Raw genomic sequence first — 24,242 nt, forward strand, 5'->3', positions numbered from 1 at the left:
AATTAGAACTGACAAGTTTTAACAACTTGAGACGAAAAGAAAATCACGTCTTAGCGCAAAATGTCTAATTTGAAGGTTAAAACCCGCTTCTTATTGGCGCTATTTGTGTAATCATTTGTCACAAACATACTTGGGCAGCATGCATTATACTTGGATGAAAAGTAATCTATTGTTAAAAATTTAGCTCATATTTATTTGAGTGGCTACGTTATCTTATTTTCTTATTAACTTGTTTCAAATCTTAAGTTACTTGATTTTAATAAAAATTTAGTCGCGCCATTATTTTTATTAGTAAATCTATAAATTATTATTAAAATGGATCAAGAATTAAGGTTGACAAATGATAAAAACGAATATAATATTGAGCTATCAATTTTTCTAGGGTCCATAAATGTTACAATTAATGATGATAATCAAATTAATTGTAGATTTTTCTCACTTGTTGTTGATATTGAGCCATCGTTTAATTTAGAAAACAGTTTAAAGGAAATTAATGCACAAGAACAGAACATTTTTGATTATAATGATTCAGATATAGATGGCTGTGAGAAAACTCAGTTTCGTACCAGCTGGTATGTAACAACAGACACTCCATTACATGCAGCATATGGTGTTTTTTCTAGTGAAATAAGCGGCGTTATTAAAGAGTGCAATATCAACCAAGATGTGTCTTTAAATCTGAAGTTGCCCACATGGGTTTCAAATATGGCAAAACAATTTTACAATGTATACGATCAAATTGGCTTTGAAAACTTTCTATTAACAGTCCTTCAGTTAAGAATCACAATTTGGGCTGCAAGCAATTCAACCATTGAATCAGCTGAAATATTTGAAGTTGGTGAAGTAGTTATTAAAGTTTCCGAAAATCACCTCTTATCAAAAAATTCATTTTATTTTATACATAGAATTCCTGACCATGACGCTTTTACTATCAAGAAATGCACAAGGAAAGACGAAGAATGCACAATTGGCATTTTAAAATGTTTTTTTAACTCCAGACCTGTAATAATAAAAAACATCAATCAGGACTTAAAAGATATTTGTGAAAGTAACGCAATACTTTACGATTTTCCAAAAGAGAATTCTGTATTAATTCAGAAATTGCGAATTAGTAAAGAAAATGTTCTAGAGCAGCTTCATGATTTCGTTCCTTTGAAATGGGAGTATTTAGATGATAATAATGTAATTAGAGGGCCATATAATAGCATTGTTATGATAAGCTGGATTGTAAAAGGTTACTTTAGAGAAAATAGTCAATTACGATTATTTGATTTTGGTCAAGGATCTCTATGTGAAAGCAGCACTCCAATGAATTTCAAAAAATTTCAACCTCTAAGTAATTACCTCTCTTTAATTAAGTCAGATGTATCTAGAATATTTCGATTTTCATCTGAAAATGGAGTAAACAGAGACTTAGCAGTTAGAGAGCCTAACGATGAAAAAACGAACTTACATAGTGAAGAAATGACCAATAGATCATTTTCACGAGAAAAAAATACAAAATTTATTAAAAAATCTTATGAAGGCAAAAGAATTGAAATTGAAAACGCAGTAAAAATTCTGAAAATTCAATTTTCGCATATTGAGAAAGAATTTCAAAATAAGTTTAGGAGAAAAGTACAAGACAAAAAAACAGATAACCGCTTTTCTTCAGAAGCCAGAGATATAAACAGGGATGAGTTTATTGAATTTGCAATAAAAAATGTATTTAGGCAGAAAAACAATGTTTTGTTCAAAAAATGGTGCGCAGAATATGGGCCTGAATTAGTGTTGGAAGCATGCGCGATTAGGATTCAAACCGCATTTCGCAAGTATATTAGAAAAAAACGTATGAGCAAAAAAAGAGAATTACACAATATTTGAAAAGTCGGAACCAAAAATGAGTGCTGTTCTTCACCCATATTGCAGATTTATCAACTCAAGTTCTCCAAAGACATTTATACGAAGCGTATTTAGAACAAGCAAGAGGGTTTGTAAAATGAACTTTAAACACTACATAAAGTTATATAGAATTGACAACCCTACAGGCTTTTGGCTTCTTTTTATTCCTACGTTTGGGAGTTTATCATTCGCATCTAATTCACTATTACCAAAAGCGAACCTTGCTGCATTGTTTGCGCTTGAATCAGTAGCTTGCAGAAGTACAGGATGCGTAATCAATGATTTGGCAGATCGCCAGTTTGATTCAAAGGTTGTTTATAATTCTTTTTTTATTTATTATTATCTGCTTTCAGGTCGAAAGAACCAAGAATAGACCCCTTGCTAGCGGAGAGATAACTTTCATTAAAGGTAAATTGCTAAAGTTCAATATTACTATTTTCATCTAGTTTAGCGTTAATTGCTCTCATTGGATCTTCAGCAACTTCAGCGGCTGTTTTGTCTAAACTTAACAAGTAAACAATTTGTTTAGGGATTCCATCTGTTTTTTTAATTGCAGCATACCCTTTTATGAAAAGAATAACCCACTACCCACAGCTGTTTCTAGGCTTTACATTTAATTGGGGTATACTACTTGCTTGGACATCTGTACATGGCTGTTTCAATCCATATAGGAATTCATGGTTATGCCCAATTTCATATTACATTTCTTCTGTTTGTTGGAGCGTACACTATGACACAATTTATGCACATCAAGACAAGTTATTTGATAAACAAATTGGATTATTCTCAACTGCATTGAAATGGTAAGTACTTGTATCTAGGTTTTTCTTAATATTTCTCTTAGGAATGAAACTCAGGAAGTCATTTGTTTATAAATGCAATAATTTCGGGAATATTTGCGTCATATGCAGGCATTTTTGCAAATTTGGGAGTAAGTATCGATTTTATTTTGTGAAGAATTTTAATCCAAAAAGTTGGAATACCAGATCTCGGTTCTTTTTTATATAGCTCATTTAATTTATCAGAGCAAAGCTACAAATTTCCTTTCAGAACAAGATTGCAAGAAACGATTTGTAATGAGTAAATACTCTGGAGTAATACTACTTTTAGGAATAATAATTTCTAAATATAGAGCAACTAAAAAACACTCCGATAAAAAGTTCTCAAATGCTTCTCACAAAGTTTGAGAAACTATGAAAATAAATTATCAGTAAGCTTCAACGAAATGCTTAATTTAATGCCTGAAGCTTTTGAAAAAAAGTTAAACATTTTTTTATGAATGCCCACGTCTACAGCGAAAATTTAATAATTCAAAAATAAAATGGAGAACTGGGGTAAGTTACTTTCTGACTAATAATAAAATATTTCACTTCATAAAGAGTCTGATCCAATGGCCCAATCAACTAATGTACCAGTTGTTGATAACTGGGAGGATTTGCTAAATAGTGATAATGAGGATTATTTTAAAAATGACTCCGAATTTCAGATAAATTCGAATAAAATGACCTCATCTTCAGTTTCTAACCAACGTTTGGATGATTATGAGGAACGGAGAAGGTGCCAAGAACTCGTTGAAGAAATGGATGGAAATGTAATGGACGATTTATTTGACGGGTTTGTAGATCAACGCAAAACCACCAGTAAACTTCCTGGAAATCATTCGGCTCACCCAATCTCGAACTTAAATCACCAACAAGAAACATTTAGTAATTTGAATTTGAACTCATATGGGAAAGTTGAAACTACTGCGTTCAAAATAGCGGAATGTATCAAGCCGGCATTAGCTAAAAGTCCAGCCTGGCTCAGGTTTATTGATATTTGTTTAAATGAGATTTTTCAAAAATTAGATTTAAAGGACCTGAAGACTTTAAAGAAAAAAGTTGATTTACAGCTGTCAATTAGGGAAAAGGATGAGAGAGAGAAGTCTCAGCAAAAAAAGAAACCAAACGACTTTAGTACTCTTTCCAAAAACTTTAGGGAGGAGCTTGACATATTCGATGGAATAGACTCCCTCGATGAATCTGACGATTATTAGTTTTAAAAAGTTATTAACCTCAAAACTTTAGTGTTACTTTTAATTTGTTATAATTGTTTTCGATACCCCCTCGTATTTTCAGTTACCGCAAACATTTTTGATTAATATGGGCCAAGATTTAATTTGCAGAGAAATAACTGATCTAAAGGTTGATGCAGAGCCATCTCTAAGGAGCAACTCTTCGAGAATTGAACGAATACTAAATGATGGTCTGCCTGTATTTTCAGATGATGTAGGTAGTTTTTCATCTAATGCGGAAAAGTTTTACATTTCGACATCTAAAAGAGAAATAGAAAATTCAGCAATAAGTGTGAGAAACTACTTGAATAATGCAAATTGGGATCTAATTAATAAGCAATATATTAATGTGTTGAAGAATTTAGATAGCCTAACAAGTATCATTTTTTGCATACAAAAAAATTATTGTGACAATATACAATATATTAATATTTCACAGTCTTACAGCATGGCCTCAGGTATTGAAAACATAACTACAAAATCACTTAGAATAAATGAGGCATCAAAGGAAGAATTACTAATATCGATATATAGAAGGTTGTGTATGCTAAAACCTTTTATTGAAAAAATAAATAATGAAATTCTGAAAATACCAGAGCATATTACTACTCACAATGGTGTCTTAAGTACATTAAATGAGTTATTGCCCATTTGGAAAATTAGTATAAATTCGCAGGTTAATAATGAAGCTAAATGCTTTTATAACTGTGAAAATAAATTATCAAGTGTAATATGCCTACAATTACCTCTTAAAAATATCTTCTTCAAGCAAAAAGAAAGTTTTATATCAAGGTTTATGGCACAAATAGATAATAATAGTTTATTCAACGATGTATATGTCACGCTATGTTTCAAAAAGAATGAATTTAACCCTTATACTAGAAAATATAACCTTTGTGCCTCTATAAAACTTCCAGAATTTACTTCTTATTTAATAAACAATAATTATCAGCTTTATGTTAAAACCATCCCAGATAGGTCAGTAACTAAAAATAAGACTTCCAGTACTGTTCCTAAGGTTGATTTCCCATCCTGCATAAAAAGCACACTCGCAAAACAGATACATTCAATTCTTCATAGAGTTCACTGGACATTAATTGACAGGTTAATCTTTCATATTATTTTGCAACAAATTGCCAATATGCAAAAGGATTATCCAGAAGTTATTTATATTAAGGAACTTAGTAGCGAACATGTTATAATTTCGATTAATGAAACAAATCCACCTTTTAATGCTATTAATGCTAGTTTGGGCCCCGAAATAAAAAGTATATCTATTAGTTACAAACCAGTTGGTGTTGAAGAGAATCGCTTTTTAAGTAGCAATGAACTGAATGCACTGAAATTACTTAGAGAGTCATTTTTAGAAATTTGGAAAAATTCAATTAAATTAAATTTAGATAATTTATTAGAAAATCAAATTTGTGGGAGTAAGTTATGTAAATATTCTAATGAATTACTTGAAAGGTGGATTTATAAACTCGCAAAAAAATGCATAAAATATTAGCGCAACATATCTCTAATACGAGAATACAATATTAACGATGATGAATTTAATTGGAGAAATAGGTTGGATACCCACTATAGAATATATTGATAAATGCCATATTAGTTTTGTCTTTAATAGTTTTTTGTCTAAATGAAAAGTTCTCTTAAAAAGAGTATAACTCCTACTCCTAATACAAGAAGTGAAGTTTCTCAGCAAATAAAATCAAGCTTGGTTGCAATAAACTATCTTAGCATCACTATTGACCTCTCGACTATCATTTTCTCAAGTGGCTACACACCATCTAGGCTTGACATTTTAAATAAAGGCTTTCTTTTATTGTATTACGCTGATCCCTACACTGCTACTATGGCAGCATGGTTCTTCGAAATTCAGGGAATTCCTGCTGCCACAATTTCTGGGTGGTCACTTATTCGTATATGCGGCCCTAATAAATTAGATGAAGTTACCGAAATTATATCTTTCAAACCTTTTGCAATTACCTTCTTCAATTATAAGGTAAAGTATTCATGGATTGCTGTTCACGGAATTCACACAAAACAGCTATTATTGAAATACATTAGGAACCAAAATTGGAATATTGTTGAGGCACTACACAACAGAAACTTTCAAGATGTTGTTGAAGTGTTGGAAATATTCAATAAAGAAGAAGTTCCAAATTGCTATAATAAATTGGAGTACATGCTCATAAGCCTACTTGAAAAAAAAAATTATAATATAGAAAATTCGGATCAATATAGGTTACATCAAAAATTAATTCTATTATCTAGATGTTCTAGACTGACAAATGAAATTTATTTGAATGGAGCAAATATGAAAAATAATTATGAAAGTTATCAATCTCCACTCAAGAGAAACTTGCTACTTGCAATTAGAAAATACCTTTACAGCATTCCAATTTTTACAGAAGCGTGCATATCTAAAAGCTCCCTTAAGTCGTTGAAAACAGAAGAGTGGTACTTAAGACTAGACGAAAAATCCATATATAGAAAGGAAAATCGATACTTAAAGGATTATATAGAAACAGTCAGTAATTGCAGGATACAAAGCAATAATTCTTTAAACCGAAACAAGTTACTTGAGCATATTTTAAGGGTTATATTGATCGAATTAATTGGTCAACTCAGAGTAAAATATAATAGCAAATATCCGAATATTGTTCAAGTAAGTGAATTATGGAGAATTAGGTTTGGAATAAAAGTTGACATTATTCAATTATTCAAAATAGCGGGGCTTGATGAGGAAATAAAAAATATTGTTGAAGCTACTCAAAACAATGAAAAAGAGAAGATTGATTCAAATTCAAAAGAAACTATCTTTCCAGAATATTAGTTCGTACGAACTCAAATTACATAAGTATTGAAATTATCAATTTTTTAGTATATTAATTAGGTTGCATAAAAATTGGCAAATTATAAATTTAGTAAAATTTAATGTTTTTGGCCTTTGTTTTCCACTGCTAATCAGACCGCGACTTTATATCAAGAATGTTTTTTGATAAAAAAAAGTTGGCTGAGCTTTTGAATCCATTTAGGAGAAAGATTAGAGAAAATTGTTTCAAGATTAATACATTTAATAGGAATTGCTTTGATTTATTCAGAAATAAAAATGGTTTCCGTTTTAATTATACAATTTTTTCAATCTCTATATCCATTGCTTTGCTCACCAATTATTATCAAAATACAAGCAAACAATTAAGTACAAAAGAAATAGCTAGCAATGAAATTGAAACCTTAAGTTTAAAATCTAGGAATATGATAGTATTGAATTTAATAAAAGGAATGGACCCTAATAAAAGCAATTTTATTAGAGACCTAATCAAACAAATAAGAGGCAAAGAATTGAATAAATTAAACATTGATATTTATTATACTCAAGACAACATTTACAGTCAAAGCGTGCCTAATGCTATTCTTTTTAAAGGATATGGTAGTGCAATTTCTAATGTTGATTTAAATTTTAGAAATAATCACAATATTGAAAAAATAAAATCATTTTTCGTTCCAATATCAGAGAAAATAATCAATAGCAATTCTTCAATCGTCAAAAATATATCTCATAATACTTTTGAAAATGAGGTAATAAATGCGAGCAACCAAAACAAGCCATTATTGCTTATGTACTACGATGATTACTGCTTAATGTGTTTTCTTGTTAGACCATTAATCAACTCATTAGCAATTAGACTAAGGGGTTCAACAAGTATAAAGTTTGCCAGGTATAACATTGAAAGAAATGACTTACACGAGTTCTCACCACTAGTAAAAGCAACACCAACATTTGTATTATTTCGTGGTAGACAAGAGCCGGAAAAATGGGATGAATATAAACCTGGAGATCTAATAAGCAAAATTATTGAAATTGAATACGGAGCTAAAAACAATAATTGTGATAATAACATGTTAGCTGAACTTAAAGCTTTGGAACAAAAAGTTTTAATCAGATTTCAGTTATTCACTATACTAAACATTTGGAATCTATATTTAAAAGAACTCCAAAATACATTGATTAATACTCCAAAAAATCAAATTGATAAATTAAATTTTATACACATTGAGGATTTACTATTTATTTCATCTTCACTTCTTCAAAATCGAAATTTCTCATCAGAAAACGGCGATCATTTCAACGACATAAATTTAGAAAAAATAAGCTACGAAAAAATTGCTGAAAACAACAACTTTCAAAGGATTTTCTTTGATAATATTAAACAAGATATGAAGAGATCTGACACAATAGAAGAAAATATTGATTACCTTCTAAATGAAATTAAAGGATGCTGCAATGACTACATTGCTATGAAAAGTTTGATTAAAAAAAGTTAGCATATCTGGATTTTAATGTTTGAATGGTTAAAATATTCTTCTTTAGGGATATTCATCTCTTGAATTTTATTAATCTCAGTAGAAATATTGTCGAAACATGGACATATTACAATTAAATTTCCAAAAATCATTGTCTCATTAAATTGCAGTGATTTTTGTAATATTTTATTATTTCTAAAGCTCACAAAATATACATCACGCCCTTCTTTTACATATCCATTTATCCAATGATCTATTGGCCCAATTTCATATTCTAACTTCGGCCTAATTAAACTAATTAAATGCCTTGGAAATCCAGAAATAACTACCCAATCTTCATTCTTAATGCTATCAAAATTCTCGCCTGCGGTGTAATTAGTGAATTTTTGTTCAGACGTTATTTCAAAGCGTTCTCTTGGAATCAATAATTCTTTACTCATTTTTACCTCGATTTTTAATCAATTCACTACGCGCAAGTATATTTTGCATTAAAAAAAAATAAGAAATTATTTATTAAAAATTCAATAAAAGATTTTCTACAATGAAAAATAGATAATACTCAACAAAACACATTGAATTAGAAATTGATAAATATATTTAGGAGATTAGGTTGGGGGATGATATGTATTACCAATTTAATATTGGCTAGGCGATAGCATAATTCCAACACATTATTGCTCTAATTATATTGCATTGCAGCAAATAACTATACCTTTGTAAACGAACGAGGAGAGAGACGCGGCCTCGTCGTCTAATGGATATGACGTTGGTCTTCGGAACCAAAGGTTGTGGGTTCGAGTCCCATCGGGGTCGTTTATCCATCGTTTTTAATGTAAATATATATATATATATATATATATATATATATATATTAGTTAGGTAATATAACTCCCTGATTGAAATACCTGTTGCAATGAACTGTACTCTTTCTGTATTCTATTCGTATTTTTAGATCTTTTTTCACGTTTTGATTGAGCTTTCAGTAACTTTAGAACGGTTCTACGCAATCTTCTGGTATTTACGCGATAATAAGAACAATTGTTAATATCTTCATTAACATAATCTCCATCATCTTCAAAGAGAAATTTGGATTCTACAGAATCAATAGTACATAGTTCCTGACATTGTAATTGCTTATTTTTAAGACGTTCATACAGTATAGAAATGCGGTCTGAGATGTGCATATTTTTTTTTGTAATTCTAGTTAGTGCCAATCTAATCCTTGACCAAAGTGTTGTAAGGGGAATATGAGCCGAGAGTAGCTTTGGCCAATTGTTATATTTAATTTCATCAATATGAGAATAGTTATATCTGGTTTCATAAAGATAATTTACAGCTTGAGAAAATGTGTTCGAAATGAGAGACCAGGCATGTTCGTCTTGAATAGATTTGAGTTTTGGATAGAGAGAAGAAACGTATCTTAAGCGAATTTGTCCTTGGCTTATTTTGCCATAATAATCTGACAGATCAGTCCCATTAATAGGCTGCAAATTAATACCTAACTTTTTATTAATCTTTCTGCAGCATTTTTTCCAAAAACTAATATATTCTGTAGGAAAATTTGGAGAACAAAAAGATTCAATAATTGCTTTCCATGAAATTCCTTTAAATGGGAGAAATTTTCCTGTATAGTGTTCAATGCAATAAAGTACGAACACATCAATAACAAACGGCATTTTTGATTTAAGTGGCTTTTCAATCTGAGAATTAAAGTTTAAAATATATCCTGAATCATTGGGGTCACTTTCTGCAATTTTTGTATGCAAATCACGCCACTTGTCTCTAATAGAGGCAGCCGATCTTCCAAGAAACTCCACAAACATGCTCCATTTCTTCCCATGTTCACTAACGAGTTTAATAAGTTCTTGCTCTTCTTCCCTTGTCCACTTTCCCTTTTTTCCTCGCATTAACATTCTTTTTGCGCAGTAATATATTGATTGGAGTGACCTGTTTGGTAGAGACTCTCCGATAATTGGCCAATGTCTGTCTTTTTTCCCACCCCTGGTTGAAAATAAATTATCTAACCCTTCTTCCCAGTTCCAATGCTGAGACTTAATATACTCTTTTACTGAATTATTAATTGTGTCTCTTTCACCTGAACTAAACTTTCCCTTTAATACATTTTTATTATTCAAATGGTCATTCCAACTTCTTGATTGGAATGTATTAGTTGTCATGTTCACTTCCAGGATTATTTTTTGTTAAATTTTTTTTTTTCGATCCAACTCAAAGCGCCAATTTAGTACTTTTGTGAGTTAAATTACATTAGCTAAAGTTGATATGGGCAAAGTATTGCAAAGTGATAGTTTAATTGAAGCAAGCTCTCAAATAAACCTTAATAGCTCTTTCAGCTTGCAACTATCTAATTATTTTAGACTACTAATAGATCGATCGATCGAAATTAGGAATTGGAGAAGGGGTGAAAAATACTGTACAATATTACAACTAATAAAACCACTAGAAGTTTGCGATATTTTAAGATGGTGTGAATGCCTGTTTTACTTGTCAGATTACTCTGCTATTATCAGGATTACTCAAAATATCTTGATTGAAAATGTTAATGGTTATTGCTCAAATAAAATAAAAATCTTTATTTTCAGATCAGAAAGTGAATTTTTTATGGGAAAGTATTCGAATAGTATTGAAACATCAAATTTAATATTAGAAACAATTAAGTATGCACTAAGTATAGAGACGGATTCTATAAAAAAACTGTTTCTAAGACAACTGAGAGTAAGGGTTCTGCTCGTTAAGGCTCGAATTTTTGAGTTAAATAATATGTTTGATGAGTATGATAAGATTTACACTGGCATATTATTAGAAGATGATCCAATAAATGTTGTATCTTTAGAAATGGTGTTTTTCTCACATAAATTTACACTAAATGAAAAGATTGAGATATTTAAGAAATGGAAAAATTTTGTTCCAAAATCTTATGCTTGGATTTCAACGATTGTTTGGTATAGAATAATGCATGATTACTCTCAAATCATAAACTGTTTCAGTAGAGATTTCAAAGAAGATTCAATTTCATTCTCTGTAAACTCAAAAACACCTTTGAATAAACTTCTGATGAAAATTCCCATTTATTCTAAAAAAATGATATTTTTGAAAGACAAAATTTACTCCATGGCTAATTTAAGCAAGATTAATATTAATTCACTAACAACGCAAATTTTTGATGTCTCTATGCATTTGGATTGCGAAACTTACATCATTATGCAAATTATTTCGACAATATATGACTCTGGATATATTTTGACAGTTTCAAATGTTCTTGATGAAAAAATACCCTCGTCCCCACTTACAATTTTCACAATGGGATGCTACTATTATAAACAATCTGTGTATTCAAAATCTGCGCATTTGTTTAGAAAAGTAATAGAAATAGAACCTAGGTTTTACGAAGCTCATCTGTTACTTGCGCATTCACTTTCGCTTAATAATAATAGTACGCAAGCAATTATCGTTTACTCACATATTCAAGATCAATGGAGAGGAAGTTGTTATGGGATTCTATATAAAGGCGTAGAATATTTGAAAAGAAATAATTATAGCATGGCAATGCTCAACATTAAAAGCTCTCTCACACAATTCCCAGATAATCCTATGGTATTAAATGAATATGGGGTTTTACAATTTTATCAAGGGAAATTTCGTGAATCAGAAGAAACATTTAGAAAAGCACTCGATAAATTAAATATATACATGAATCAAAATAGTAAATTGAAATATATTTTAGAAATAAATATGAGCTGTTCAATTATCTGGTCGATATTATATTGTGAAGAAATAGCTTGTAGGTCCCGTATAATTGAGGTAATTTCAATGCTTGAAGGGTGTAATAAAATGCATGACTCAGCTAATATAGTGTATTTGATCAGTTTTCTTCTAGCAGTCGCATATCTGATAAGTGGTGAAAAAAATAAAGCAAACTCAAAATATTTGGAATGCGTTAGTTTAGGTATTTTTCATCCAATTACCTTAAAATCCTTTCACATTATTTGTAGCTAGTTATTTGTTGGCGCTCTAAGTTTATACCCTCACAATGAAATTTTAAATATTACAAATTTTGAAAAGTCGAATCACAATGAATGCCTACTTAAAAGCTTATTTTTCTGAAAAATCGACAAATGGGTTCTTGTTTGACGATAACATTGGAGCAAACCCCTCCCCTTCAATCACGACTGAGTTTGCAACAGTTAAAACCGGCACCACCATTGTAGGAGTTGCCTGCAACGATTGCGTAGTTCTTGGTGCAGATACTAGAGCAACGAATGGCCCTATAGTTGCAGATAAAGATTGCGAAAAGATACACCGGCTTTCAGATAACATTTTTGCTGCAGGGGCAGGAACTGCTGCTGACCTTGATCATGTAACTTCTCTTATTGAAGGAAATTTAGAGTTACAGAAACTTCAAATGAATCGAAAACCTAGAGTAGCACATGCAGTTTCTATGCTTAGCAACCACTTATATAAATACCAGGGCTACGTTGGTGCCCATTTAATAGTTGCAGGCTCTGACTCTACCGGCAATTATGTATTTCAAGTTTCAGCAAATGGTTGTATCATGCAGTTACCATTCACATCCATGGGGAGTGGTTCGCTATGTGCAAGATCAATATTGGAGGCAAGGTATAGGGACGGCCTAACAGAGAATGAGTGTATAGAATTAGTTTCTGCTGCAATTAGAGCAGGGATCTATAATGATCTCTACAGCGGTAGTAATGTGAATATTCTTATTATCAAAAACAATTCTGTTAAGCACTTTAGACATTTTGATACTAAGGCTAGTGAAAGAATCTACAGACAGCCAAAACCCATTTCATTCCCTGTTGGAACAACTCCAATTATTTCAGAAAAGACAGAAGATTTGAGCTCATTTGTTGTAGAAGCTCCTGAAGTACAAATTGAAGACGAAGATATGGATTAGGTCTTACTAAAATAGACTTATTAGGATAGGCAGTTAAACTAAAATTCTGTTTCCAAAATTATGGTAGCTAGTGCCACCTGTTCTTTCAACCGTTAGTCCGATATTTGTAGTAGTTAAAGCTTGATCATCAGTTACCTTTCGCCCCTAATTCTTCTTGCGAGCTGAATATCTTTTGGCATAATTGTTACACGGTGGGCGTGTATGGCGCATAAGTTCGTATCTTCGAAGAGCCCAACTAAATATGCCTCAGCTGCCTCTTGTAGTGCCATTACAGCCTGAGATTGAAATCTCAAATCAGTTTTGAAATCCTGCGCAATCTCGCGCACCAGCCTCTGGAACGGAAGCTTTCTAATCAGCAATTCAGTAGAACGCTGAAAACGACGAATTTCTCTTAGGGCAACAGTACCTGGTCTGTAACGACGAGGCTTCTTTACTCCTCCTGTAACAGGAGCTGATTTCCTTGCGCCTTTAGAGGCCAATTGCTTACGAGGTGCTTTACCTCCTGTCGATTTTCTTGCTGTCTGTTTAGTCCTTGCCATTATAATAAATTATGCAAGTAAAATAATCAGGTAAAAATAACCAAAAAGCTGCGGTAAAATCAGCGCCAAATCTAAAGATCTGAAGAATAATAAAATAAAAAAGTGGATACTATCAAAGCCATTTAACAACAATATTACTCAACCATTTTTATTAAGTCACTAAAAAAAATATATTATTAAATTGTCAAATTTTTTTATTTTTGTTTCTTATTCTATACTCAGAATTATTTTTAAGAAACGAGTGAAATGTGGCAAACACCATACTTAAAGTCTTAAATTTACTATAAAAATTGAAATATCCTCAGAAACTCTTTCTTTTAATGCAATTAAAAATATATACATATATATAACTACTTAGCGCGCGTAGAATTTAGCCGTTACTTTTAAAAATGTTTTTTAATATTCATGAAAAGGAGAAAATATCATTAGAATTAGTAAGTTATCGTACACTATTGTCTGCATTGACATAATCTATCTAGCTTAAGAATATAGGAAAGGATGGTGTCTCTATTGAACTGACTAATATTGAACCATACATTATTAAAGACTTGATGCAATCATTTATATATACAGAGGGTAAGTTGACTAATTGGATATAATGAATTAAGTAAATTGATTTAGACATTAATGCCACAAAGCAACGAAATTCCAATTTCCCAAAGTTCCAGTTTAGTTTTTCTAAAGGTGACAATTTTAATAGTAAATTATACGGCGGCTGCCCAAGCTGTGGTAGTTCGTATGACTTCTTATTTTTATTAGATGCTTTTGACAATAAGTATGCAACACTGTCCCAAATCATGGTTGAAAAACATTTAAAATGTAAAATATGCAATCAACAGTTTTTGAAATTACATAATCAGAATATTTCAGACTCTTCAATTACTACTAATTGTAATAGCAATTCCTTCAAAAAGAAACGTATTTATATATCAGGTATTAGAAAATCATTGTATTTTGGGACTAGTAATAAGTGGTGGGCAAAGTCTATTAATTCCGGCAAAAGAATAGGAGAATCAGATAATAAGCTGAGTAAATCTAATAGTGTTATGAGGGTTCTTGATGCTATGCATAAAAAGAAGGCTCCCAAAATCCAGGAAATTTGCCCTGAATGTTCGCATAACGAGGCATTCTTCACTCAATTCCAAGCTAGATCTGCAGATGAGGGTACTACAGTTATGTATGAATGCTGTAAATGTCAACATCGTAGGGTTGTTAATAATTAGCGTATATTTTTTTAGCTAACTTTTTCTTTTGTGCGCTTTATATTTGCGCTTACCCTGTTTTAAAATCAAACAACTTTATTATGGGTTAATGTCTCTTGGTGTTCCTTTTAATTCAACTGAGCCTACAAAAGAGGGTCGTTTTCTATCTGTTTTGGGTCAAGAATGTATCGATATTAAACTTTTGCAGGACTTACTTTGGTCTGGTGTTCCAAAGGGTTCTCCGCCAGAGTTACGAAGAGATGCTTGGCAGATAATGTTGGGATACCTACCACCAAGGAAAGATCGAAAAGATTCGTATAAACTTAAAAAAATTAACGAATATAGATTGCTTTTGAAAGAACATATTGAACATGATAATTATTCTGAACAAGAAAGAAAGATTTTAAGGCAGATTAGGGTAGATCTACCCAGAACTTCAATTGAATTTGAATCCTTAAAAAATCAAATAATTCTCGATTTGATGGAGAGAGTATTATTTCTTTGGGCAATTCGAAATCCTGCTAGTGGATATGTACAGGGAATAAATGATTTAATACCTCCTTTTCTTCTAGTCTTCCTGCTTCCGTTATCTCCGAAGGGTGATATTGAACTTCTAGATATCAATAAAATATCTTCCGAGAAGATATTTGAGATTGAGGTTGAAATATATTGGTGTTTAACAAGGATGCTGGATACGCTACAGGAGAATTATGTTACAGAACAGCCGGGGATACATAAACTTATTGTACATCTACAAGATATTATAAAAAGAACAAACAAACCTTTGTTTCAACACTTGAAAGGGCAGGGAGTAGATTTTCTGCAATTTTCATTCAGATGGATGAACTGTTTGTTAACCAGGGAATTCCCCACTAAATGTGTTGTAAGGCTTTGGGACACATACATTGCCGAAAATACTCTCAATAAAACAAATAAACCATTAAGATCAAGTTCAATTACATCATTGGATCAGCTTTCTACCGGAAATAATGTAATTTCACATTTTAATGCATTTCATGTATATGTATGCGCAGCGTTCCTGCTGCATTGGGAAAAAGAGCTTAAGAATATGGACTTTTCAGAAATAATGCTATTTTTACAAAATTCTCCTACAAAAAATTGGACAGAAAGAGATATTGACTCACTCCTTGCCCAGGCGTTCGTTTTACAGAGTCTATTCCATTTTTCCCCAAGACATTTAATTGATTATTCTCATTGATGTTATGCCGCAAAAAAAAAATTATTGCCAAAGAAATGAATAGGTTGAAGATAGCAATATTTGCATTACAACCCAAAAAAACTGTTATTTCTATTTGTAAACATATAGGCTTATTCAAAGATCTTACCCTTCAAGTAGATTTGGTGAAAAATATTTTAAACTGCGAAATTTTGAAAAAATATCCACTCCCTTTAATATATCGAAGAAATATAATATGTGAAATAATAAAAAGCATTGAAAGTGATGGCTACGAAGTCTCCGACGAGTTATATATCTACTTGTCTCAATTAATGGGTTCATGTAACTTTAATTTACCTTCGCATATTGTCATAACTTTCCCCAATAATCGAATTGATATTAGTTTGCATGGCTCAAATCTAACGAAATTTAAGAGTTTTGTCTTTGGTTTTGAAGAGTGCAACTTGGTTGGAATGAGGCCTTGGTCTGCTGGATATCGTCTTGTGGAATGGCTGGCTCATTCTGTAAAACTTCGAAGAAACATTCTTAATTCTGATTTAATTGAACTTGGTAGTGGAATTGGCATTTCTAGTATTATACCATATTCGGTTCTACCAATAAAAAGTATCTGCTCTACGGACTACGATCCGAAAATTGTTAACAATTTAAGGTATAACTTTGAAATAAATGGAATTACACTAAGCTCAGAATCAGAAGAATATACCCAATCTAGTTCTAATAAAAAGTATGCAAGGGTAATGTGTCTCGACTGGGAAACTATTAATATTAACATCGCAAAAGAACTTCTTAAACCCTTAATAAATCCTATTATTATCTCATCCGACGTAATTTATGATAATGATTTAACTTTTTTATTTGTTAAAACCCTTAAATTTTTACTATCATCTTGTTGTGAAAAAGAATTTGGTTTTTACTCTGAAAAATGTATTCATAAAGATCCTAGAAATAAATCAGCTAAATGGAATGAACTTAAAGAAACAGACTTTAGCTCAATTTCAACATACGCAATCTCTGTAAATACAATAAGAAATCAGCATACTATACAATACTTTGTTGATTGCTGTATTGAGAATGGTCTGACAATTTCACGTGATTCTACATTCATTCCATCAATATTCAATTTCGAACTAGATACATCAACAGTAATCTTTATTATTAGTTATTAATCTCAAATTATGAAATAAATATGGCGACTTAATACTTCAAATTAATTCTAAGTTATTGTTTAATAATAAGCTAGTATTAATCATGAGTAACTCTCAAACACTTTTTCTATAACTTGCTAGATAAATAATACTAATATAAAACTGCTAGAATAATTAGAGTTTTTTCCCAACCTAATAATGAGTTCTAATCTAAATAACAGCTTTAAAAAGCATATATTCAAATATTCATCTGAAAGTTGGAATATATAGATACTTATTAAATAAGAGCATTATCTTTGGAATTATTACACTCAATATCACCTATTGGACGCTTAAACGTAGATAATAGTGTTTTTAGAGACTCTGCAATATTTCCTGTTCTCGTAGAGTCGTCACTCGGGCGCTGTGTAATAATTGGAAATTTACCAAATTCACCCGAATTATTTGTTGCTTGAATAGGAACCGATGATTGGTATAATAAACTAAAATCTGGATGAGCACGTAGTCTATTACGATCTACATGTTGCTTTGAAAATTCGGAATATAATTCGCAATGCGAAAAATCTCTTGCAACTAGCTTTCCGAACACTCCGGAAGTACCACACTTAATAGGCTTGCATTTCTTTTTTGTATTAAATTGTAGTTGTCGCTTTTGTCTTCCGTCATTCAAAACACGAAGAGATTGACTGCCTATATTTGAATTCCGGCCAGTTAAAGTGGCTCTGGACTCAGAGTTTAATGTTCTACTATGCGTATTTGCATACTGTATCTCTAAAATTACTCCATTAAAGTCATAGCCATTTAGGGCTTTTTGAGATGCTTCTGCGCCTCTGATGTCATAGAATTCCACAAACTTCTCTGATTCTCGCTTTCGATTGCTGCTAACCTTTTTAACTTCGCCATAGGCACAAAATAACTCTTTATAGTCATCTTCAGTATTCGGATCGGTGGTAATTTTATCATTTACAATCGGTTTAATATACAACGTTCCTGTATTAGTATCTCTTGAGGACCTCCCATCTCGACCTCTAGAATACTGAGCGTCAATTATTCTCCCTTGAACTAAGGAACTTTTTAATGTATTCCTTGCTCCTTCGGCTTTTCTTATATCGAAGTACTCTACGAATGCAATTCCTTTACGAGGATATACGGTAACTTTCTTTAAATCACCAAATGGCTCACAAAGTTCTCTGACTGAGTCTTCAGTCATATCATATGGTAGTTTACAAAGGTAAATTGTCCTAGAAATATACGTTTCAGTAATAGGACCATCTAAATCAGTTGAAAATACATGTTGACATGAATTTTTAGATGCGTTTTGATATTGAACTGAGGTCTTTTGGTGATTAAAATTCAAGAGCAGCCTACTATCGCTATTAACTGCAATACTCTGAGAATATGGACCTGATCTTAACATTGAAACATGTTGGGTTTTTCCCCAGAAATGTGCCAAATGATCCATTTGGAAAAAGCAATGATTTACCGCTCCAAAATATGCGCCAATTATAGGCGCCGAATCAGCTTTTTTCTTTGTTGCGATTTGTTACGCAGTTTTGAACTTTAAATGCGAATCTTAGAGAGCTAATAGTCTCATTTATTGAATTTATAGAGGGTGAAACATGCACCAGCATGGCTACTTTACTATTCCCTCCAAGTGAATTTTTAAGAACCATTGTTAGTTTGCTGTTTCTAAAAGGTATATGATCTTTTCCCTGATTGATAGACTGAATTACGTCTCCTAATGCACTCAATGACTTATTAATGAACTGAGTTTCCTTCATTCTTTCTCCCGTAACACCACTTTTGTTGGCCCTTTCTGACCCGGCTAAGTCAATTAGTGATAGGGTTGAACCTATATTCTTTGAATCGGAATTCGACTCATCTGTTCCTTGAGAATGCTTTCCGGATATCTTCAACTGAATAATGCTGTGAGACCTTGAACTTCTTTCATTACAATCTGTTGATGCTTCCGATCGATTTTTTTGTGCCACTTTCAATAAATTATTTACATCGTTAACATTATCGACTTTAATTAAATTTACACCAACAATGGTTGCAGAACCAAATTGGTCTATTTTTACTTCCGAATTTTTCTGTTTAGTTGTAGTTAAATCACGGATGGTTTCGTTGTAAACTTCAATCGCGGAATATTCAACACTGTATGTCCATCCTTTTTCACGATTCCTATTAATATTTTCAAAGATTAAATTAAGAGCTCTAGGGATCATTCCATACTCATTTACGTCCTTTCCACCGAGCATAGTGAACGTTTTTCCACTTCCAGTTTGACCATAAGAAAACAAAGAAACATTATAGCCGTCTAAAGCAGACTGTATGAGTTGTGAAACTTCTTCAAAAACTTCGTATTGAGTTGAAACTGAGGAGAAAATGTAGTCAAATTTAAATGATAAAAGATTTTTACCTCTCATGGTTGTGTTCTTTATAGTAATTGTTGATGCATCCTCTGAAATATCATACTTAATGCAAGAGTTTTGTTCAGAAATAGTAGGAGGCCTAACTCTACAAAATACTCTTATATTTCCCCTTATATCTTGTAACTCATTAAACAATTTTCTCCTGGTATCATTTAACAATATTGATTGACGCTGTAAACGATACTTCCATGATAAAATTTCTTGGTTTGCAAGTTCTAATTGTTGAGCCAAAGATAATCTTGCTGTATTTGCCCAATATTTTTTCTTAATTGTTTCATTTAAAATCTCCAACTTATTTTCAAGATCTTTTTTAATGTTTGAATTCTCTGAAAATGTTTTTTTTAATTCACTGTTTTCGTTTGATACTTCATCATACGACTGTTTTAATTTACTCAATTTTGTCTCAATTCTTGATAGTTGATATTTTTTGCAATCTAAAACATCTTGAAGATCTTTTTTAAACTCATTCATTTCATTTATATAAGCATTATGATCTTCAACCATAACAGACATTTTTTCTTTAATTAAACTAATTGTGTTATTTTTTTCTTTGTTGATCAAAATAAGCTGGTCAGTATCATTTTGTTTTCTTAACAATAGATCCGAAAGCTCAGCTTGCCTATTTTCAAGATCATTGATTTTCTCTTGAAAACATGTAATAATATCTTGTCTAGATTCATAATTTTTTATTTGTATATTCTCCTTCTTCATTAAAATGATCTTATTCACAAGATTAACTAACCCACAAAAAAGGCATAACCGCTTCAAAAAAAGCTGTAAAAATTGCAAGTACAAAAGTTATAAATAATTCTATTTTAATTTATTCAAAAATCAACTCAGCAACTGATTTTTTGTGTTTCTTAATTTCTGAACTGCATTGAGTATCGCGCTATAACATTAAAAATGTATAAATTAATTTAAACTTATGGCAAACAACACTTTTGACGAAGCCCTAATTAGGGACACGATTAAATTACTTCATGATAAGCTTTCTTTGCTATTCCACTTGAATAACTTAAAGTCTACTGAAATCCTTTTAGAAATTGATGAATCAATTTCAAAATGTAGCGAATATTGTATTTCATCTTGCGCAGAAATTATTATTCCACCCATAATTATGTCGATTCATAACTGTATGATGAACAAACCCCCAGCCCAATTGCAGTCAATCAATGAAATAAATGATTTAGATCCCAATAATTGTTTAAATACAAAATTTTCTCTGCAATTGGAAGAACTATTAAAAATTTTGCTAAATGTTTTACAAAAAATCAATTCAAAGACATCAAAGATCATTTTTAGTCGCATTTCAATTGCTTTCTTTGATATACTACACGCAATAACTAAAGTTCTAAATGTTTATATTCATGAAAGAAATGGATTTATTATCGAATATTGTATTAAAATATCATATCTCAACTTTAATATTTTTTGGGAATATTGGGAGCTTAAAGATATTAACACAAATATAAATCAGCACCTAATTATTCCTGTGATTATACAATTTTTATTGTCAATAGCAATTCCTAACAGAAATGAATTCGAGCATTCAAAGGACATCCGAATTTTAGCTTTGAAGTTATTATCCGAAATTCCAGGTATTGTAAAAAATAACATCATATTAATAAAGGTATATCCGGGAGTTTTTCAGAGATTAAGCATGCAAGTAATTAATTCTATTACAGAAGTTGGCTCTAAAAAACTAATAGAAGTGTCATTATTTGCGATAATTGAATGGATAAGTAATTGTATTCCTAATATAAATCCTGAAACAAAAAACTGCCTCTCTAGCATGGAAAATATTAAAAACACAGCTAAAATATTGAACTACATTATCAAGTATAAAACATTTGAATTAAACTTAGATTGTTCACATAAACACGGTAATATAAACTACTTCAATGATAATGCATACATGTTAAAAGTCAAATCATTTTTTGCAACTATTGCAAGCATGTGTCTAACGAATTTATTTGATGTTTTTCATGACAATTTTGATGAAATTCTGGTAACTTCTCTCGATTTTTTGGTTTCATTGAAGTGCGAAGATAATGATAATAATTCATTAGTTGATTATGTGCTTAACTCAATTTCAAAGAATCAAAGTAACAAAATAAGTACATTTTTTTCAAATTATTCGCAAAAGTTTCTAATTAATTTTGAACAAATTAACACGGAAAAATTGATCTCAGTTGAAATTGATAAAGAAAATAATTTAATAGACTTTATCCGTATTTTAACTAAATATATCGGCCTTCATAAAACGGAAAACTCATTTTTTCAACGTATAATTCACACATTTCGTACAGAAGATGTTCTCAACTTTTTCCTTAAAATACTAATATCTAATCTAAACCTAATAATGTACGAAAAGTCAATCAAAGATTTAAAGAAAACTAATTTTGAATACAAATATGAAAACCAATCATTAAATAAAGAAAATTTCATTCTTAAGATAATAGATATAACAGAAAGACCAAAAAATTATTTATTCAAAAACTATTCTGATAATATTCTCAATAAGAATAATGACAATGTAAAAAATGACAATCTGGAAGCTCTTCAACTTTATGGTGATATATTTACCTTGATTTTTTTCAATAATAAAAAACTTGGATTTGAGAAATCAAAGTTGATTTCAAGCTTAATTATTAAATCAATCTCAATCTCAATATTAAATTTGAATCACGAAAAGGTAGAGTGCAAATATATTTTTGATTGTATTGTGCAAAATTTTGTTAAGCTTAATATTAATAGATATGATTACAATCCTTTGCTTTATTTTATTTTAAACATCTCACTTTGTAATGCCTCGCAGCTCATTCTAAATCAATTAATATTGGGTAGTCCTCAATATATTGAACTTCTGAATTTTGAAGAGAGAAAACTACCAGATATCATAATTAGTTGGTTCAACTTTGTCATTGAGGAACTAAGTATGGATTTTACCCAGCAAAATTTATCAAATTGTACCGAAATTAATAGAAATATATCATTGATTCTTTTGGGAAATCTACTTTTAATTGCAAGAAAAGTTGAATTAGATAGAGAAATCTTTATTAAAAAATTTAATAAAGTCATAATGCAACTAATATCACTATATGGTTATGGCTCACCAATTACTAAGAAAATTGCTACTTATATTTTAGAGCAAATGACTCATATGCTAGGTTATTCATCACATAAATTTTCAATAAATACAATTATTGATGAATATTCCCTTGAAATTATTAGGTCATTAGAGATGATGTACTATAAAGGTTATTCCAAGGAAAAAGTTGATTTAATCCTAACAGCTCTTCAACATTGCAAATTAAAATTCATTTTGGAACTATCAGATTTAATTGAAAGGTTTAATGATATAAATATAAATAATAATCCTTGGATATTTGAATTTATTGCGATAATCACAAAACGCCTATCAACTTATATTCTAAGATATTGTGGCAATTTGTTTGTTTACAAAATATTCAAAAACGCTGAAATTTCTGTTTTCAGGCAAAAACTTGACTCTTTTCGAACATTAAATACCACAATCAGAGAAATATGCTATGGATATTTTGTAGATTATATAACTTCTCAAGAAAATAATATGAAATTCTATTCATCAAAAAATTTTATCAATGATGTTCAAAACCATAACGTAGATTATTCAGACTTTTCCGAACATAATTTACTTGAGGAAATCGATATTGCTAATGAGATTTCAAATATTCGTAAAGTTATTGAAAGAATTATTAATATTATTTATTCATATACATCAGAGATTGATGGAAGAAATTTTAGCATTCAAGATTATCAACATTTGTCTACATATTCGTTATTAAATTGCATCTTTATACTTTCAACTGAGCCGACTAGCCTATTTCCATACGTGAATATTATTACTCCTGGCATAATTAACCAATGGATGAGTATAGTAAGTAACATTAGAAGCAATGGCTTCGGTTACTTTAAAGCTGAAGTGATCAAATTACGTGAGCTTTTTCAAACAAATATTATTGCAATACAATTAATTATTTCATGTACGGAATTCGCAGTCAAAATTTTAGAGGAAAAACTAATTCCATTAATTACAGAATTTATCGAGTTTATTTTTGCAAACTGTCAAGTTGTATTTATGGATGACAGAGAGTCAGAATTAAATTCGGAATTTCAAAAACTGTGTATATCTGCACTAGAAGTTCTATATTATTTCACCAAATTTTATCTTAAATTAGGTACAGCTGAAATAAAGTTTGAAACCCTAAACAGTATAGTAAACTTACTAATATCTCCAATTAATTCGTTTTTTTCGGTTAAATGGAGAATCATCGTTTCAAAAACCATCTTGCATATTTATTTTAAATTCCCAAGTGTTATTAATTCCAAGTTAATGATTCAAAGAGAAAACTATAACACATTGTGCTTAAAAGAAACAGAAATTATGATTAAATTAATAGAAAACAACTTAATTGCCACTCTTAACAATAAAAGTATTATTTCTGAAACTCGAGGAGAATTTAATTTAAAGTTGAAAATTAACAAACTTTAGTTAGCGGGATT

At 30.7% G+C, this 24,242-nt stretch overlaps 15 protein-coding genes across 15 annotated transcripts; 11 read left to right on the forward strand and 4 right to left on the reverse strand.

The window, feature by feature from the left end:
• Positions 1-315: 315 nt before the first annotated feature.
• Positions 316-2,756, forward strand: ELE39_001538 (protein with gyf domain; the record flags this gene model as incomplete). Its single annotated transcript, XM_067344577.1, has 7 exons — positions 316-1,828; positions 1,909-1,969; positions 2,011-2,191; positions 2,235-2,289; positions 2,333-2,393; positions 2,457-2,684; positions 2,726-2,756. 7 exons carry the CDS (start codon positions 316-318, stop codon positions 2,754-2,756), a joined length of 2,130 nt encoding a protein of 709 aa, XP_067201515.1.
• Positions 2,757-3,271: 515 nt separating this feature from the next.
• Positions 3,272-3,916, forward strand: ELE39_001539 (uncharacterized protein; the record flags this gene model as incomplete). The annotated part of the gene is made up of 1 exon (XM_067344578.1): positions 3,272-3,916. The coding sequence occupies one exon, from the start codon at positions 3,272-3,274 to the stop codon at positions 3,914-3,916; it is 645 nt and encodes a 214-aa protein (XP_067201516.1).
• A 106-nt stretch (positions 3,917-4,022) lies between these two features.
• Positions 4,023-5,441, forward strand: ELE39_001540 (uncharacterized protein; the record flags this gene model as incomplete). The annotated part of the gene is made up of 1 exon (XM_067344579.1): positions 4,023-5,441. The coding sequence occupies one exon, from the start codon at positions 4,023-4,025 to the stop codon at positions 5,439-5,441; it is 1,419 nt and encodes a 472-aa protein (XP_067201517.1).
• Positions 5,442-5,573: 132 nt separating this feature from the next.
• On the forward strand, positions 5,574-6,773 carry ELE39_001541 (uncharacterized protein; the record flags this gene model as incomplete). Its single annotated transcript, XM_067344580.1, has 1 exon — positions 5,574-6,773. One exon carries the CDS (start codon positions 5,574-5,576, stop codon positions 6,771-6,773), a length of 1,200 nt encoding a protein of 399 aa, XP_067201518.1.
• A 155-nt stretch (positions 6,774-6,928) lies between these two features.
• Positions 6,929-8,266, forward strand: ELE39_001542 (uncharacterized protein; the record flags this gene model as incomplete). The annotated part of the gene is made up of 1 exon (XM_067344581.1): positions 6,929-8,266. The coding sequence occupies one exon, from the start codon at positions 6,929-6,931 to the stop codon at positions 8,264-8,266; it is 1,338 nt and encodes a 445-aa protein (XP_067201519.1).
• Positions 8,267-9,120: 854 nt separating this feature from the next.
• Positions 9,121-10,422, reverse strand: ELE39_001543 (myb domain-containing; the record flags this gene model as incomplete). The annotated part of the gene is made up of 1 exon (XM_067344582.1): positions 9,121-10,422. The coding sequence occupies one exon, from the start codon at positions 10,420-10,422 to the stop codon at positions 9,121-9,123; it is 1,302 nt and encodes a 433-aa protein (XP_067201520.1).
• A 103-nt stretch (positions 10,423-10,525) lies between these two features.
• Positions 10,526-12,259, forward strand: ELE39_001544 (TPR repeat-containing; the record flags this gene model as incomplete). The annotated part of the gene is made up of 1 exon (XM_067344583.1): positions 10,526-12,259. The coding sequence occupies one exon, from the start codon at positions 10,526-10,528 to the stop codon at positions 12,257-12,259; it is 1,734 nt and encodes a 577-aa protein (XP_067201521.1).
• A 76-nt stretch (positions 12,260-12,335) lies between these two features.
• ELE39_001546 (proteasome subunit) lies at positions 12,336-13,178 on the forward strand (the record flags this gene model as incomplete). Its single annotated transcript, XM_067344585.1, has 1 exon — positions 12,336-13,178. The coding sequence occupies one exon, from the start codon at positions 12,336-12,338 to the stop codon at positions 13,176-13,178; it is 843 nt and encodes a 280-aa protein (XP_067201523.1).
• Positions 13,179-13,309: 131 nt separating this feature from the next.
• Positions 13,310-13,717, reverse strand: ELE39_001547 (histone H3; the record flags this gene model as incomplete). Its single annotated transcript, XM_067344586.1, has 1 exon — positions 13,310-13,717. One exon carries the CDS (start codon positions 13,715-13,717, stop codon positions 13,310-13,312), a length of 408 nt encoding a protein of 135 aa, XP_067201524.1.
• Positions 13,718-14,106: 389 nt separating this feature from the next.
• ELE39_001548 (RNA polymerase) lies at positions 14,107-14,940 on the forward strand (the record flags this gene model as incomplete). Its single annotated transcript, XM_067344587.1, has 3 exons — positions 14,107-14,151; positions 14,197-14,293; positions 14,339-14,940. 3 exons carry the CDS (start codon positions 14,107-14,109, stop codon positions 14,938-14,940), a joined length of 744 nt encoding a protein of 247 aa, XP_067201525.1.
• Positions 14,941-15,028: 88 nt separating this feature from the next.
• Positions 15,029-16,138, forward strand: ELE39_001549 (TBC1 domain containing; the record flags this gene model as incomplete). Its single annotated transcript, XM_067344588.1, has 1 exon — positions 15,029-16,138. One exon carries the CDS (start codon positions 15,029-15,031, stop codon positions 16,136-16,138), a length of 1,110 nt encoding a protein of 369 aa, XP_067201526.1.
• Positions 16,139-16,173: 35 nt separating this feature from the next.
• Positions 16,174-17,283, forward strand: ELE39_001550 (lysine N-methyltransferase EEF2KMT; the record flags this gene model as incomplete). Its single annotated transcript, XM_067344589.1, has 1 exon — positions 16,174-17,283. The coding sequence occupies one exon, from the start codon at positions 16,174-16,176 to the stop codon at positions 17,281-17,283; it is 1,110 nt and encodes a 369-aa protein (XP_067201527.1).
• A 256-nt stretch (positions 17,284-17,539) lies between these two features.
• ELE39_001551 (RNA recognition motif-containing) lies at positions 17,540-18,724 on the reverse strand (the record flags this gene model as incomplete). Its single annotated transcript, XM_067344590.1, has 1 exon — positions 17,540-18,724. One exon carries the CDS (start codon positions 18,722-18,724, stop codon positions 17,540-17,542), a length of 1,185 nt encoding a protein of 394 aa, XP_067201528.1.
• Positions 18,725-18,779: 55 nt separating this feature from the next.
• Positions 18,780-20,408, reverse strand: ELE39_001552 (kinesin-related K2; the record flags this gene model as incomplete). The annotated part of the gene is made up of 1 exon (XM_067344591.1): positions 18,780-20,408. One exon carries the CDS (start codon positions 20,406-20,408, stop codon positions 18,780-18,782), a length of 1,629 nt encoding a protein of 542 aa, XP_067201529.1.
• A 214-nt stretch (positions 20,409-20,622) lies between these two features.
• Positions 20,623-24,231, forward strand: ELE39_001553 (uncharacterized protein; the record flags this gene model as incomplete). Its single annotated transcript, XM_067344592.1, has 1 exon — positions 20,623-24,231. The coding sequence occupies one exon, from the start codon at positions 20,623-20,625 to the stop codon at positions 24,229-24,231; it is 3,609 nt and encodes a 1,202-aa protein (XP_067201530.1).
• Between the last annotated feature and the right edge of the window lie 11 nt (positions 24,232-24,242).

The sequence above is a fragment of the Cryptosporidium sp. chipmunk genotype I genome, assembly GCF_004936735.1.
Source record: "Cryptosporidium sp. chipmunk genotype I strain 37763 chromosome Unknown contig_18, whole genome shotgun sequence".
NCBI lineage: Eukaryota > Apicomplexa > Conoidasida > Eucoccidiorida > Cryptosporidiidae > Cryptosporidium > Cryptosporidium sp. chipmunk genotype I.